The 15719-nt window shown below is 35.8% G+C and overlaps 2 protein-coding genes across 3 annotated transcripts; both read left to right on the top strand.

Annotated features, from left to right (window-relative positions):
* The first annotated feature begins 251 nt into the window (after positions 1 to 251).
* LOC123913313 lies at positions 252 to 8254 on the top strand. Of its 2 annotated transcripts, XM_045964018.1 has the most exons (11): positions 252 to 862; positions 968 to 1225; positions 2075 to 2317; positions 2491 to 2637; positions 2860 to 4253; positions 5492 to 5565; positions 5952 to 6033; positions 6105 to 6230; positions 6436 to 6542; positions 6873 to 7030; positions 7805 to 8254. In XM_045964018.1, the coding sequence occupies exons 1-11, from the start codon at positions 419 to 421 to the stop codon at positions 8042 to 8044; spliced, it is 3273 nt and encodes a 1090-aa protein (XP_045819974.1). In that variant the 5' UTR covers positions 252 to 418; the 3' UTR covers positions 8045 to 8254. The 2 variants fall into 2 exon arrangements, with proteins under 2 accessions (XP_045819974.1, XP_045819975.1); XM_045964019.1 differs by lacking the exon at positions 7805 to 8254 and having other exon boundaries at positions 259 to 862; positions 6446 to 6542; positions 6873 to 7029.
* Positions 8255 to 11973: 3719 nt separating this feature from the next.
* LOC123914109 (ABC transporter G family member STR) lies at positions 11974 to 15590 on the top strand. Its single transcript, XM_045965115.1, has 4 exons — positions 11974 to 12505; positions 12649 to 12828; positions 12910 to 13178; positions 13743 to 15590. The coding sequence occupies exons 1-4, from the start codon at positions 12152 to 12154 to the stop codon at positions 15385 to 15387; spliced, it is 2448 nt and encodes an 815-aa protein (XP_045821071.1). The 5' UTR covers positions 11974 to 12151; the 3' UTR covers positions 15388 to 15590.
* The last annotated feature ends 129 nt before the right edge of the window (positions 15591 to 15719 follow it).

Genomic DNA, 15719 nt, shown 5'->3' with positions numbered 1-15719 from the left:
TATAATTCGATTACGGTCATTTCGGTATCCTTTTGGTGAATTAGTGATCAAAATTGAGTTGTGTGCGAAGCTTTAAAGTTGTGACTCGAAAGCAGAATTTTAGGGGGGGCAAAATCTAAAAAATTATAAAATAGGGGGTAAAAGTCCGCGTTTTAAATCAGGGGGCGTAAAATTTCGATTTAATCAAAACATGGGGGCAAAACTGCATTTAAGCCAAAATAATAATAAATAAATAAAAATATAAAAACGTCACACATCATCATCATCATCGTCTGAAACGGTTCTTCATCCGTACTGATGGGCGTTTCTCTTTCGCCCAATTCCAAACAAACTTTCTGTTTCTGTATCTGAATTTCCATATTCTATATCATCATAATCATGGACTCAAAACCCTAATTGAGCCGTGATTCAATTCAATATGGCGGCCATTGTAACAGGAGATCGGTACCTTGAGAAGCTCGTTAAGTTCGTCGAACAAGAGGCGGGTCCTCTCATAGAAGGAGCCTTGGTCTTGAAGCTAAATCCCTCCGGCCTTCACTACGTCCAATCCAGGCTCGAGTCGCTTCATGAGTTAGAGAGTCTCCTCCTCGGAGCCCCCGTTGATTACCTCCGAGCCTATGTTTCCGACCTCGGCGATCACCGCGCCCTCGAGCAACTCCGGAGGATCCTTCGCCTCCTCACCTCTCTCAAGGTGGTTTCTGTTTTGCCACCTCCCTTTAGGGATCCCACTCCCTTGTCTTTCTTACCTTTTGGTAGGTTGAAGGTTCTTGAACTCAGGGGTTGCGACCTCTCAACTTCCGCTGCCAAAGGCTTGCTAGAGCTAAGGCATACTCTCGAGAAGATTATTTGTCACAATTCTACCGTCAGTTTCAATTGCGACCTCTCATCATCATCATCATCATTATTATTTTGTTTATTTTCTTCTTCTTCTTCTGCTGATTATTATTTGTACTATTTTTTTTTTTAGGATGCTCTGCGGCATGTATTTGCTAGCAGGATAACGGAGATAAAGGATTCTCCCCAATGGAACCGCTTATCCTTTGTATCTTGTGCATGCAATGGCTTGGTTCTCATGGATGAGTCTTTGCACCTTCTCCCTTCTGTCGAAACGCTTGATCTTAGCAGGAACAAGTTTGCAAAAGTTGATAATCTGAATCACTGTACCAAATTGAAGCATTTGGACCTCGGTTTCAATCACCTCAGAACATTTGCTCCCTTCACCCAGGTAGGTACCTCTCTATGCTTTAAATATTTCATTGCATGCTATGTTTTAAAAAGCAGCATGATAGGCAGTTTAGTAATTATTTAAGTGGAACCTATCACAGCCCGGGCTCACCTCTGTCATGTCATGTGACAATATTTTTAGTAGATATTTTTGATGAAATTATTATATTCAGAGTAATTTATGGTTAGTCTGAATGCTCACAGTATGATCATTGCAAAGCTCAAATTGGATTCTTTCTGAATTGGCTCAGTAATTGTAAATATATGTTTAGCATGAGTTCTAATTGCAAATTATTTTGGGAAAAATAAAATGTCTGCCAATGGTTGCGTGTCTTTTCATGTTGATCAAATAATGTACCAGTACCACCATGTAAGGAGTAGATGCAGACATGCCACACACTCACCTGGGTAGATCCACAGAAATCATCATGCTCCCAACTTCCCATAATTGAACGTCCATATATATTTATTTTGCACAAGCTCTTTTTTCTGCTCTCTTTGCAATGTGATTCAATTCATTTTTCATTTATTTCACCAGCCACATAAAGAACAGCCAGGTCCTGTTAAGTTAATCTGCTTGCCATCCCGATTTCTGTGATTCATGGAATATGGATTGGCATTTTGGAATCGTTAGTTGAAGGATTTTTGTTTGTGAATTCAAATTTATTGTTCTTAGAACTGGATAGGCAATCCAATTGAAGAGTCATCTATTTGTGCTAGATAGTTACTTAGAGTACTTAAAATGTGAGGAAAGCAGATTATTTGTAGGAACCTTCTTAATACACTTGTTTATTGTATATCTTTCAGTTAGCCATTTGGACCCACATACCTGTTTTGTTGGATCGTGCAGGTTTCTTGTCACATTGTTAAACTTGTTTTGAGGAACAATGCTCTAACTACTTTGCGAGGAATTGAGAATTTGAAGTCACTCGAAGGACTTGATGTTTCCTACAATATTATTTCCAATTTTTCAGAGCTAGAGTTCCTTGTGGGACTTCTATATCTTACAAGCTTGTGGTTAGAAGGAAATCCTTTATGTTGTGCTCGATGGTATAGGGCACAAGTATTCAGTTTCTTTGCCTACCCAGAAAAGGTAGGTTTATATATTATGCTTACACTGTCATACTCTCTCTCTCTCTCTCTCTAAAACTATTTCTCGATCTATGTCTATCTATTTGTTTGTGACGGTACGATCTTCACCTTTTTTGGTGTCTTTTTTTTCTTCTCCCTTTTAAACTTACACCAGTTCTCCTTTATGTTGATCAGCTGAAGTTAGATGACAAGGAAATTAACGCTACAGATTTTTGGAAGCGACAAATAATTATTGCCAGTATGCATAAGCAACCTGCCAGTTTTGGGATTTATGTACCTGCCAAGGATGAGGCTATAGTGGAAGGTGGCAATAATAGAAGGGTATGTAATATTGAAATTGAACATGTAGATTTAAAAATGAAAAGTGATAAATTATTTATTTTGCACCTCGGTTTTGTTTTAAATTATCTCAGTTCTGAAAATTGAACTTAAGAGGCCAATTTCATCCAGATATTTACCTATCACATTGTTGAAAAATCTAATAGTTTCCTATTTGGATCTACATAGAGATAAGCATCGTATTGTTCTTGTTTTCTCAAGCAGAGAAAGGTCTGTCGTGTTGCCAGCATTGAGAGTGAAGAAGAGATCACTAGTATATGTTCTGATCAGGAGTCTCAGTCATGCGTGAATGAAATTCAAAATAACGAGGGTCCTGATTTATTTGATGATGAAACTGAAATAGCAGATTTGATAAATAAAGTTGAACATATGAAGAAAGAGCGTTCTATTCTTTGGTTGCGGGAATTTAGAGACTGGATGGGTATTTCTTCTGACAAATCGGTAGAAACTTGGAAAAACGGAAGAGGTACGTCACATCATCAGAAAGAAAATTTCTTCAGAAACAACACAAATCAGGATCAACATGGTGAATTCTCAAGATGCGCATCAGACTCTGTTCTAGCTTCAGGAGATGAAAGTAGCATGAATATTTTAGAATCTGATAGTTCTTTTGCGGATATGTCTGCTTGGTTTCATAGACAGCAATACTTTGACTACAGAGGATCTCTAGGTAATGCTAGTGGGGCCTCTCTTTCTGACTCAGGGGGAGTGGATTTGGATCGTTTCAAATCTTTTTCACTTCAGGGAATTAATAGTTCCCTTTCACAATCTAAAAATTATCATTCTGACACGATTGCCACTCAAGAAGCACATCGAATGACTGAAAATGTCAACATCTCTCCATTGACCACCATTAATGATATAAATGGGTCTCAGTCATCATCTATGTGTCCTACATCTCCTCCTCACTTTCAAGAAGACCTTCTTCATCGCCGCCATAACTTGGTGGAGGAGATTTTGCAGCTATCAGCTGATTCCTTTTCAGTGGCATCTTCTAATAGTAACACAAGCTGCAGTGAAGTTGATTGCAGTGAGTTTGAACCATCAGTTCCCGTAGTTGATAGTCCCTCATGCAAAAATGTGAGTGTTGATGGACTTATATCTCCAAACCAACATGAGGAAAAGATTTGCAGCCCAAGACAAGGAAATATTCATGCAGGACAAAATGGAATTCACTCATTTGGTTCATCCAGTGACCAAACTTTTAAGCAGCGTTCAATTGATTTTGCTGCTGGTGCTGGTGACGGTGAAAGTGCACCATCTGCTAGCCAACAAACTGATTTGTTCGGGAAAAAGAAAATCAGAAAAAAAGCCAAGAAGAGAGTTATTTCAATCGTAGAAGAGAATATAGACACCAATGAGTGTGCTCATGAACAAGAGCAGATAAACCAAGGGCAGATTTCTGCAAATTTAAGGCAAGAATCAGGTGTTGAGGATTTCACTGAATTTTGTTGGCGAAATTGCTCCACCCAAGAGAATAATGATTTTATCGTGACATATTTCAATACAAATATTGCTGATTCTGAAGCCAATGAAGTGTGTAGTCATTGCATACGTTGTAATTGCATCCTTCAAATGGAGACAAACTATAAAGAAAGGTAGATTTCATTTGATTCAGTTCACGAGTTTGACATATTCCCACTTTATGCAGTTCTGTTGATTGGACATCTTTTGTTATTCACGTGGGCAATATTTTTTAGGGATACAAGTTATTTAATTTCATAATCATGATTTTTATATTTTAACTTTATGGCGTCTTTTTCCCCTGTTGAGCTTCTCATCTTCAAAAAGAAATTTGGGTAAGCTCAGATGGCTATTTCACTGAAATCTGAGAATAATAAGTTGCCTACTCATTCGGTGTTTAACCTTGCACATAATCACATATGATGTTAACTCATGATTACTGTTTCTCTTATAATTGACCAGTCTTTCCTAGAGTTAACTGTTGATTACATTCAGCAGTGTCTGCAAAGGAGTTGCAAAAATATCTGGATGTATCTGGTGCCCATCCTTCCCTCAACTATTTAGCTAGAGCCTTCTTTCTCTTATCTACCCCAATGATTGTGCATAAGGTGGAAGAGGCAAGTGGCCAAAAGTATAAAAAATTTCAAACAATTTTTTTTCTAAGAAAAACATTAGCTACTTAGTTTTTATAGCAAGAATGGTAAACAGCTAGTACCCAAGATGACTTAAAAACCATATTAAATCTCTCAAACTTAACTTTTTGGCGTACCCAAAAAATTGATACTTGTATAATTCTTTTTTGAGAATAGTGAATGATAATTGAAAATAAGTATCATGTCTTATTAAATACAATCATGTGAAGCTACTTACAGTTTAGAATGTAATCAACAAGCAAATACGGAGTCATTTTTTATCTTAAATGAAATGTACAAATAATACAAATTCTATTTCTATCTAGAAATTGTTGTTAAATATTTGTATTAGTTATGTTAACTTTTATCACTAAACAAGATCATATAGATACAACATATTGTGAAATCTTCCGGAACACATTTCATAAATTATGTATTTTATATTATTGAAGAGTGTCGTGACAACAAAAAGAGTATAATTGATTTCCACTTTACAAGATTCTTACTTTTTTTGTTGTCCTGTTTCTCATCATCTTAGAAAAAAAAATCCTCCACCCAAAAGTTTGGCTCAGAACCATTACCGGTATCAGCAATAGAGATGATATGATACTTCTGAAACAAACACTTGAAATGATTATTACTAAAAGTATCCCTATCCACATTATTCAGCACTTTTTATGCACTTAAATTTTTTGTACGTTCCTGTATGGTGTGTATAATTTCTTTATTTTCCCATGTAGGGAAGTTGCAGTACTGCGGAGCAGCCATAAGAAGCTCTATGTGCTGCTAATCAATGTTGCTTCTGATGGATCAGGTTCGGCCGTAGCCTTTCATTGTTGGCACAAGGAACTTACTTTTTATTTTGGTTACTCTATCTATTAAATGATTCACCTAAGCTAATTTTTAACTTATCATTCCCAAACACATTTTAAAATCTTTTCAGTATTAAATTTTTAAAATAAAATTGTACAAATATCTAAACCCGATGGGCTCTTAAAATGCCTGATCTTCACTTCCTCTATCTTTGGACAAGGATTATAATACATCACAAATTGCCAATATTGTATCTGTTTTTCAGCTGGAAAAGTGAACACCACTTTTTAACCACCCTGTATTAGTTCAACAAAATAGATTAGAAAGCTTTATTGACACTCAGTTGCTTTTATAGCTTTTAAAACCCCTCTTAAATATGCTATCCAGGCGCAGTATTGAGTGTATTCAGTTGCCATAAGATGGAAGAAGTTCGGGAGGTGCTTGTTGGAATGGGACTTCAGTTGTTAAGGTTGGTGGACTTATATATTTACATTAACCAAGTAGTAGTAACTTTTAACTATGATTCTTTTGGCTCATCAGGGTAAATTTTGAAGATGGGGATACGTACCTTTTTGTAACAAGAAGCATTGAAATGTCAAGAGAGTTACTATGTACCTTACTCGTGTTTGATTCATGTAGAGGAAATGCTAGATGCTCAATAAGAAGGTGGTCTCCATTGCCTTATAAATTATTAATTTGGGTAGCATTGCATGTCTAAATTTTATTTTTGAAAAGTTTGTCTTTATGAGATAAGTATGTGTTAGATATTTGGCATTGATATTAGTGATTCCTTTATAGTTATGTTCACTTCCTTGCTATTTTCAAATTTTCCTTCTATAATAGACCGGGGTTTTGGAAATTTAAATGGCAGTTTGGAGCAGGTCCAGGTTGAGTTGTTTGGCAACCAAATATGTGGTGGTTCAAATGTCAGCATATATCAGTATGCAATGGTGCTCCTCTGTTGTAACCATGGCAATGGTATGCTTCTCTCTAGTCATTTAATGTTGCATATTTTTCCTTTATATTCTGTTCTACTAAAAGTAACACTAGTCATTTTTTGTTTATTTTAGTCATAAGGTGTGAATGCTATTTTATTTCAAGAGATTGTTTTCTTAGATGGTTGAAACAATGGATAACTTGTTTAGTGGATAACCCAGGGAAGGTTTATGAACGTATCTGGCATTCTTAATGTACTTGATATGGAAGTCTTTAAAATATGTCTTTAATTGAAATTTGCAAGGATATTTATATTCTTCTATTAGGTATTAGTTTGCAAAGATAAAGTTGTCATTTGTCTTACACTTACAGAAGAATCATGGCTCTCAAGATCACTGTTTGTGATAGGAGGTTATGTGCTTTTATGCATTGAAGATGTCCAGCAACTGTATTCATTTTCATCAGATGCCTCTGTGTCTCCATATTACAGAATCGATTCATGTTGCTCCATTGCTGACATTACTGAGATGGTAAGTATTTTTGGGGCAGAAAATACCTGACATTATAAAGAATAAAAACAAATGGGTTTTCAGCTCATGAGATGATAAGAACCCAATACAAGAAAAAAGTGTATTAAATACATGCTGCGCTTGGTTAGAAGAGGTGAGAGATTTTAATGGATCAAAAAAAAAAAATACTTTTACACTATTGTAATATTTAATGTCACATTTAATTAAAGGATTTTTTATTCTAATTTTTGAACATATCTTCTTTTTCCTTCAAATTTCCACAGTTTTGGAGGGAAATTAAAGTTGGCTCTTGGAGAAATTTTCCTCCATTTCTTCTTAAAAATGAACCAACTAACTAAAGTTTATAATAATTTTTTTCTCTCTCCTCCCTTACTTTCTGTTTTCCTCCAACCAAACAGAACTTACAGAATGAAATGCTCTGTATTCCCACTCACTACTCCTCGTAAACGTGTATTTCTTCCCAATCCTCTAACTAACTCTACGACTCAACTTTCTTTCTTCTTCCCAAGCATGCATCTTATCATGGTCATCCCAAATTCCCAATCCTCCTCGTTGATAAAATACATATTGACTTATGACATTCTCGTAGAAGGGAAAAATTAGTATTTATGAAGAAATTTTCACAAAGTATACGATTTTCTAAAAATCCTATCTCTATGGGCCAATGGTATATGGAACATGGACTGTTCTTTCTTCTTCCTCTTCATTTCCCCCATTTAGATTAAACATTTATTGCTTGGCTTATTGTTTAGCATTACTCTTTGGTCTTTGCAGGTGATTGGGGTTGGTGACAACTGCTGTGTTACTTTAGGTCTGAAATGTTCACTGACAGAATTTTATCCCTCTAGCCGATTGAACCTTGTAACTGTCAATCATGGAAACACGGCGCTGGGCTCTCTGAAATTGAAGCTTCGGTGGTTCTCTAAAGATAACCTTTTGAAGTTTGTGTCTTTGCTGAAGGCATTCCATGCAGAAAAAGTGGCGTCACATTTGGTAGTAAGATGTACATCGTAAATCTTTTTTGCTGTTGGTTCATATTCATTTCATTCATTTGATTTTAGTTTTCGTTTTCTTTTTATTTATTTATTTGGTGTTCTGGTTCAGTGTGTTGAGTTTGATAGCTTTCTTCCTTAATTCTTTATATCGACGTAGTGATTGTATAGAACTGTACAGTGTTATATTAGTGAACAATTATTTCTATTGTTTTGTAATAGCTTTACCATAGTTAAGCCAGTTGTTAACTAACTTACTGTTGGTTTGGCTCTAGCTAGTTTTGCGCAGCTCCCCACATATAAGTAGCTGTCCTGTAATTGATTACTTCAACTAATTCATTTTGCTATTCTGCCGGTTTTAAATTTCTCCATTCGTCTCTACAGCGTCCTCTGCACACTTCTCAGTTCTCACCATAGATTTCATGAACCCTCACATAATGATTGCACATTTTTAGGCTAAATAGTATAAATTTTGTTGATTTGAATGAGATGACTATTCAATGAAGTCTCTTTGCATTTCCTAATGTGTGAAATTTGTATTTTGGAATCTTGTTTGAAATTTTTGTTATGTTTATCTATGGAATCAAGATCACTTAGTAGAAAAGTAATACTTTTAAGAGCTCAATGGATATGCACAAACTTTTAGACAAAAGATTACATAGGTAATGTACTAGTATGAGAATATTATTCACAAGAATAATGCTAGCAACACACTCTTTAACAAACACACTCCAACACACTCTCTTTTATTGGTTGAAATTCACATGGGTCCCATAAAAAAATGTGGACCCATATAACTTTTATGGGACCCATATAAATTTTAACCAATAGAAGAGAGTGTGTTAGAGTGTGTTTGTTATTGAAGTGTGTTGCTAGCACTCCTCTTATTCACAATAGCATCGGCTAAAAATAAAGAACTAATTATATAACTCATAAAACACCACAGTAGACCCTAAGTCCATCTCTTTGTAACAGCCGTGATATACTACCCCATAAACTCCTCTTTGGAGAATACACCATCCTACTCCATAAACTCCTCTCTTCCTATTGATCATATTAGTCACCGTCATGGACTCCACATGCAAGATTTTTTTCTTCTTCTTTGTATCAATTTTCAATATTGCTCACCGTCATGGACATTGCATTTTATGTATAGGAATTGAAGTTCAAACTCTGTACATTTCACTTATTCATCTTAAAAGATAGAATTTTAGCCATTAAGTTATCAGACAAAAAAAAAACACAAAGATGGACACCAACCATTATTCATTTTTGTGATTTAGTTTGAATTGAGCATGTTGAATAGGAGTGACAAAATGAGTCGGGCCCAGTGGACTGACCCGTTTGGCACACCAATTTTTACGGGCATGACTTATTGAAGTTCTATTATGCGTTGTTAAAAAATATCTTTAATCAGCCTCCTTAGTAACGATTAATAATTTTATAAATTATATGTAGTAAATCAAACTGTAAATAATAAAATAAAATTGACTGGCCGGCCCACTTTGCCACCCCTATTGTTGAATGAAAAATATAGAAAAGGCAATATATAAGGTAGAGTGACTGATGCTATGTAACAACTAACAATACGATTGAGTATCAATGCTTGCAATTGTCGTTTTATTTTTTGCCATACGGTTCTTGCATTCGTATGCTCCTACATGAAGATTTTAAATCTACTTTTTAACATTGTTGTATACTGGAATCATCTTTCTGCAATGCTAATGCAAAATTGTGAAATTAAAGCTCATGATGGCTCTTGTTCATTTAGTCACTGATCAAATATAATGAATGAATGAAATGAATGATAAAGTTGTTGATTTAAAGTGACTGCATATTAAGTAGCAGAAGTATAAGAGGCAGGCGATATTGGCGCGGCTCAATCAGATCACAGAGTCAAGACTTACTGATTGAAAGCTATGATCAGTTTGAACCGTCCCAATACCACCTGTTGCTTTGCTATTAGCACTTAAATATATAGTTGCTGTTCTGTTGTGAGAGACTGAAGTGAATAACATTGTGTATTTATAATGAATGCATCGTCACAATTTGTGGGTTTGGTTGACAAAACAAAGAGAATTAATATTTTTTTTTGAAACACAAAGAGAATTAATATTAATCCTAGCCATCCAGCCAGCCAGCCAGCCTCCAAACAAATGTGTAATATTTCCTCTGGTTATTTTTACGAGTAACATTTTGAAAGAATTACACAGATCAAGGAAACACATTTTACATAGTTATTTTCATTTAATACTCTTATTTAATTATTCTTAATTCAACTAACTTACTTATTTTTAATATTCTCTCTCATAATCAATAAGGGTATAAGTGAAATTAAATATTTAAAACATTTGAAAATTGGTCAAAGTTTCTTATAAAAATAACCAATTTTTTTTTCCAAATTGTTTCTTATAAAAGGACCGGAGGGAGTACCAACTACCCAGCACCTGCCGGCCTTTTAAAATTACTACTACTTTAATTTCCTCATTGATATTCTCCCCCACAAAATTGATCCCATTACAAAATTATTTGCTAGTACAAGATTGTTGTCTCGTATATGATTGTTATAATTGCACATCAATGATAATTTATTCATATATGAATAATATTGAACTTCTTGGATGATATTTCTCATTCTAATAGTAGAAATTTATCATGAATGTGTCCTACAAAACATAACAGTAAAAAAAATATTAATGAATGCTCATTATAATTTATTTTTTTCCGTTAAGGGGGAGGCTGTTATGCCAAATTACAACTGAACACGACAATTAAAGAAAATATTGGCAACATCCTGCCAAAGAAGGTCCACACATCCCGGAGGTCGATGGTTTAATATGAGGGAACCCATAGGTATTGAGAGAGCATAATCCCCAATTCAATCAACAACTTGCTTTGTCCGCCTATAAATATGTGAAACTTGAACTTGTCAATCCTTCATCATAAGGTGATTGATGAGGGTGACAATGACAGCACATGAATGAGATGGAGGACATCCCTTATTTATCAAAGACACAACCACCGTTGAATCTGACTCCAGAGAAACAAAACGATAACTTTCATCCCACACTAGTTGGAGAGTAGTGAGAAGAATACCCCACAATTCAACCATAAGCATAGTACATGACCCTAAATTTCGGGCCACAACCATATCCAAGCACCTGAGTCATCACGGATAACTCCGCCGCAAGCCGCTTTACCACACAAACATCGAGTTCACTGCTCCATCGGAATTACATTTGACCCACCCTCTAATAGGTTTCTGCCAGACAATGTTTACATTAGAGAATCCGCTCTGCGTATGAGGGAAAACTACAAAAGCTCTATTCGTGTCGGCCATTAGCTTATTAGTTTGAGAAACAATGGTCTGCACATTAAATATTTCATTCAAATTTTCAAGGACATTAATTTTTTGTGTAGGAATTATAAAAAAATAGACACATATTTTTTTTTATATAAAAAATGGGAACATCTTCGGTTCTAGCTTATATGTTCTCCACAGACCACATATAGGTGAGTTCTTTTTTCCCTTCCAATCGATTTATACGGAGATAGTAATAGTGACAAAATGAAAATTAAGGAATATGAAACGGAGATAATAGTACCTTCCACTATCGGGAGTATTTCATTCAAATGTGACACGTAGTCATGTCGAACTAAATTTAGAGGCAACCTTGAAATTCTAAGTAACTTATTTGGATTTTGGTGTTAAATACATGCACAAGCTGACAAATATGATTGCTAGCTATATACTTCCATGCCAGCTCTATATATATAATGTTACAGTTGAAGTTCAATTACAGTAGAAACAACAATCAAGAGAAGCTAAAATTTGTCTTTGGTGCTAAGTGAAACAAAACTACTACGTCATTCTTCGGCAAAATCAAAGCAATTTAACGACAAACCCAAAGTTGCCGCTTGGTGGTTTCTTTCTCTTTCAACTCTTCTCCAAGACAAAGAGTTCATGTATATTGAAATGTCTTCATTTTAACCATCACCTTTTTTGTCCTTATTCAACCCTCTTCCTCTCTTTTTATACCTTTCACAACTAAATCTTTACCACTTTTTAAAGTCCCTTAACATCAGCAATCAAACAAGTGCTTGCCAAAAGTGATTGCCACTACAATTAATGGCGAGGCTAGAGAGGGATGGCACAAATAAAAGCCTAGAGAGTCTAATGGACTCTCACAAACCAGGAACCACAACAAATGGGAACCAACTCAGGCCCCAGAAGTCCATTCCTGGTTACGGCCTAGAATTCACTAACCTCTCATATAGTATCATAAAGAAGCTGAAAAAGGACGGTGTTTGGATCAACAAAGAAGCATATCTTCTTCATGATATATCTGGCCAGGCAGTAAAAGGTGAAATCATGGCAATCATGGGGCCTAGTGGTGCTGGAAAATCTACCTTTCTTGATGCCTTGGCAGGGAGAATTGCTAAAGGGAGTCTACAAGGATCAGTTAGAATTGATGGAAAGCCGGTAAACATAAACCAGTCCCGTTTCATGTTATTTTGCTGCATTTAATTTTGTTATAGATTTTTTTTTTTGTTTTTTTCATATTAACTTATCATTTTTTCTCTTAAATTTAAGAATGTTCATGTAAGCATGCTCTAATTATGCAGGTAACTACGAGCTACATGAAAATGGTGTCATCATATGTGATGCAAGATGACCAGCTCTTCCCTATGTTGACAGTTTTTGAAACATTTATGTTTGCTGCAGAAGTTAGGCTTCCTCCTTCTATTTCCAGGGACGAAAAAAAGAAGAGGGTTCATGAGCTCCTTGATAAACTGGGCTTACAGGTATAATTATAAGACTTTGTGATTCTCTCACTTTTCTACGTACACACTGAATGACAGGTTAATGACTTCATGACTTTTCAGAGTGCTACACATACCTATATTGGTGACGAGGGAAGGAGAGGAGTGTCGGGAGGTGAACGAAGAAGGGTATCTATCGGCATAGAGATCATTCATAAGCCATCACTTCTTTTTCTGGACGAACCTACCTCAGGACTTGATTCTACAAGTGCATACAGTGTAGTGGAAAAGATTAAAGACATAGCTCAGGGTGGTAGCATTGTCCTCATGACCATACATCAGCCTTCATTTAGAATTCAAATGCTCCTCGACAAGATCACTGTCCTCGCAAGGTAAAACTTCCAGAGCCTGTATTGTTAAAGCTAATAAGGCTTGATATAACACTATCTGACTTTCTATATATATATATATATATATATATATATATATATATATATATATATATATATATATATATATATATATATATATATATATATATATATATATATATATATATATATATATATATATAAAGCTTCATCATATAAACCATCTGAAACTGATAACTGAACCCAAAAAGTATATATGTATATATTGAATACATTTATGACATGATAAAAAGTTAAAAACTATATGCTAGAAACATAGAAAAAATATCACTCTGGGACTTCTAGCTCGTTGTTAAGATTATAAGTTGACTGGATCACAGCTTGATACTAAAAAAGTCTATGCGTTGAGTCCAAGGATTTACTTGTAGTTGCACATAAGGATATAATTAGTTAATGATTACAAAATACAACATCAACATAGAGTAACTATGTATCAATTTATGATATGCACATTGTAGGCTCATTCAATTTACTTAAAAATGAAAGATATATTTATCTTGACCACATTTGCTTCGGTATTTATAGGGGAAGATTGATATACATGGGAAGGCCAGATGCACTTCACACTCACCTTTCCGGATTTGGAAGGCCTGTACCTGATGGAGAAAACAGTATTGAGTATCTCCTAGATGTTATAACTGAATATGATCAAGCAACGGTTGGACTTGACCCTCTTGTTCAATACCAACATGATGGTCATAAACCTGACCCAGCAGCCATGACCCCAGTTCCAAAACCTCCAGGTACACCTTATAGAAGGAACACCCCAGCATCTAAACACATGATTAGCCTGCGCAGCCAAGGGTTTACTGCTGGTACACCACAGCCTGATTCTGCACAGTTTGGTCTTGATGATGAGGAAGATGATGATGAAAATTTTGATAACTCCCTTGAAAGGAGAAGTGTTAAAACAACAAGGAACATTGTAACCAGTGGTGTTTATCCACGTTTAGCTTCTCAGTTCTACCAAGATTTCTCAGCCAAAGATTTCTCCGTCTGGCTTTACAATGGTGTAGTAGGAACCCCACGTCGCCATCCATCATGGACTCCGGCAAGAACTCCAGCATGGACACCTGGGAAAACACCCTTGTCAGGACCAAGAAGTTTTATTTCCAACCAACATTCTGCATCTTATCAGGATCATTATTATCTCCAAAAATCTCATTCTGCGGTTAGCCAGTCTATGGATTACTCTGAAACTTCATATGCACCTTCGTATGAAGAGTTTGAGATTGAGGAAGTGCTCGATGAGCAGGACCTTGGACCTAAGTATGCAAACCCATGGTTGCGTGAGGTTGCAGTGCTCTCATGGCGAACTGTACTCAATGTAATTCGTACTCCAGAACTCTTTGCCTCTCGTGAGATTGTGCTGACTGTTATGGCACTTGTCTTATCCACCATTTTCAATAACCTGGGTGATACTACTTTCAAAGACATCAATAGGCTCCTCAATTTCTACATCTTCGCGGTGTGCCTTGTTTTCTTTTCTTCTAATGATGCAGTCCCATCTTTTATCAATGAAAGGTTCATCTTCATCAGGGAAACATCCCACAATGCTTACCGTGCTTCTTCATATGTAATATCTTCCCTCATTGTTTACCTCCCATTTTTTGCTGTTCAAGGCCTAACGTTTGCTGTCATAACCAAATTAATGCTCCACTTGAAAAGCGATCTCTTCAATTTCTGGATGATACTATTTTCCTCCCTCATTACTACCAATGCATATGTGATGCTTGTTAGCGCACTTGTTCCTAGTTACATCACAGGCTATGCAGTAGTCATTGCCACAACAGCACTCTTCTTTTTAACCTGTGGTTTCTTCCTCAAACGAACTCAGATACCCTTTTACTGGAAGTGGCTCCATTATATTTCTGCAATCAAATACCCATTTGAGGGACTGCTGATTAATGAATTCAAGAATGATCGGGGCTGCTATACAGGAAACAAAGCAGATTTATCCCCGGGACCTTTAGGGGACGTGAAGCCTAGCAAACACCACAATTCCAGTCTGCCCCTTAACTGCTTATTAGGAGAAGACGTCTTGTCCACAATGGATATTACAATGGAAAGCCTATGGTATGACATCTTAATCCTGCTAGCTTGGGGTATTCTTTACAGGTTCTTCTTCTACCTTGTTTTGCGATTCTACTCCAAGAATGAAAGGAAATGAATCATTTACCACTCCCAATTTCTTGGGATAATTTATTACTTAAAAGGCACAGTGATCACATTTTTTCTTGTATTATTACTATCATATTCATGCCATTACATAATATTCTGTTGAGAAAGCTCACAAGTTTTTTGCTTTTCTGCCTTGCAAAAAACGACTAGCAATTCTTACATGTTACAGAAAGCTGGATGCCTAGATCGAAACCCCAGCACTCCTCAGTTGTTGAAGAGAGCTATTAAATAAACCTGCCCTACCAATTTTACCAATTAAACAAAATCAAATAAAGTTTATCATTCCAATTCAACAAGTCAAAATAAGTAATCATCCCGTGC

This window comes from Trifolium pratense, linkage group LG3, assembly GCF_020283565.1.
Source record: "Trifolium pratense cultivar HEN17-A07 linkage group LG3, ARS_RC_1.1, whole genome shotgun sequence".
Taxonomy (NCBI): Eukaryota; Viridiplantae; Streptophyta; class Magnoliopsida; order Fabales; family Fabaceae; genus Trifolium; species Trifolium pratense.
Note: the sequence above shows the minus strand (reverse complement) of the source record. Positions and strands in the feature narration are given on the sequence as shown.

What these genes read in the sequence shown, in the direction of transcription:
- LOC123913313 (XM_045964018.1), top strand. Translation starts at nt 419, where the DNA reads ATGGCGGCCATTGTAACAGGAGATCGGTACCTTGAGAAGCTCGTTAAG. An exon ending in CATTTGCTCCCTTCACCCAG is followed by an intron (nt 1,226 to 2,074) that starts GTAGGTACCTCT and finishes TGGATCGTGCAG; the next exon opens with GTTTCTTGTCACATTGTTAA. An exon ending in TGTTGCTTCTGATGGATCAG is followed by an intron (nt 5,566 to 5,951) that starts GTTCGGCCGTAG and finishes TATGCTATCCAG; the next exon opens with GCGCAGTATTGAGTGTATTC.
- LOC123914109 (XM_045965115.1), top strand. Translation starts at nt 12,152, where the DNA reads ATGGCGAGGCTAGAGAGGGATGGCACAAATAAAAGCCTAGAGAGTCTA. An exon ending in TTAGAATTGATGGAAAGCCG is followed by an intron (nt 12,506 to 12,648) that starts GTAAACATAAAC and finishes CTAATTATGCAG; the next exon opens with GTAACTACGAGCTACATGAA. An exon ending in AAGATCACTGTCCTCGCAAG is followed by an intron (nt 13,179 to 13,742) that starts GTAAAACTTCCA and finishes CGGTATTTATAG; the next exon opens with GGGAAGATTGATATACATGG.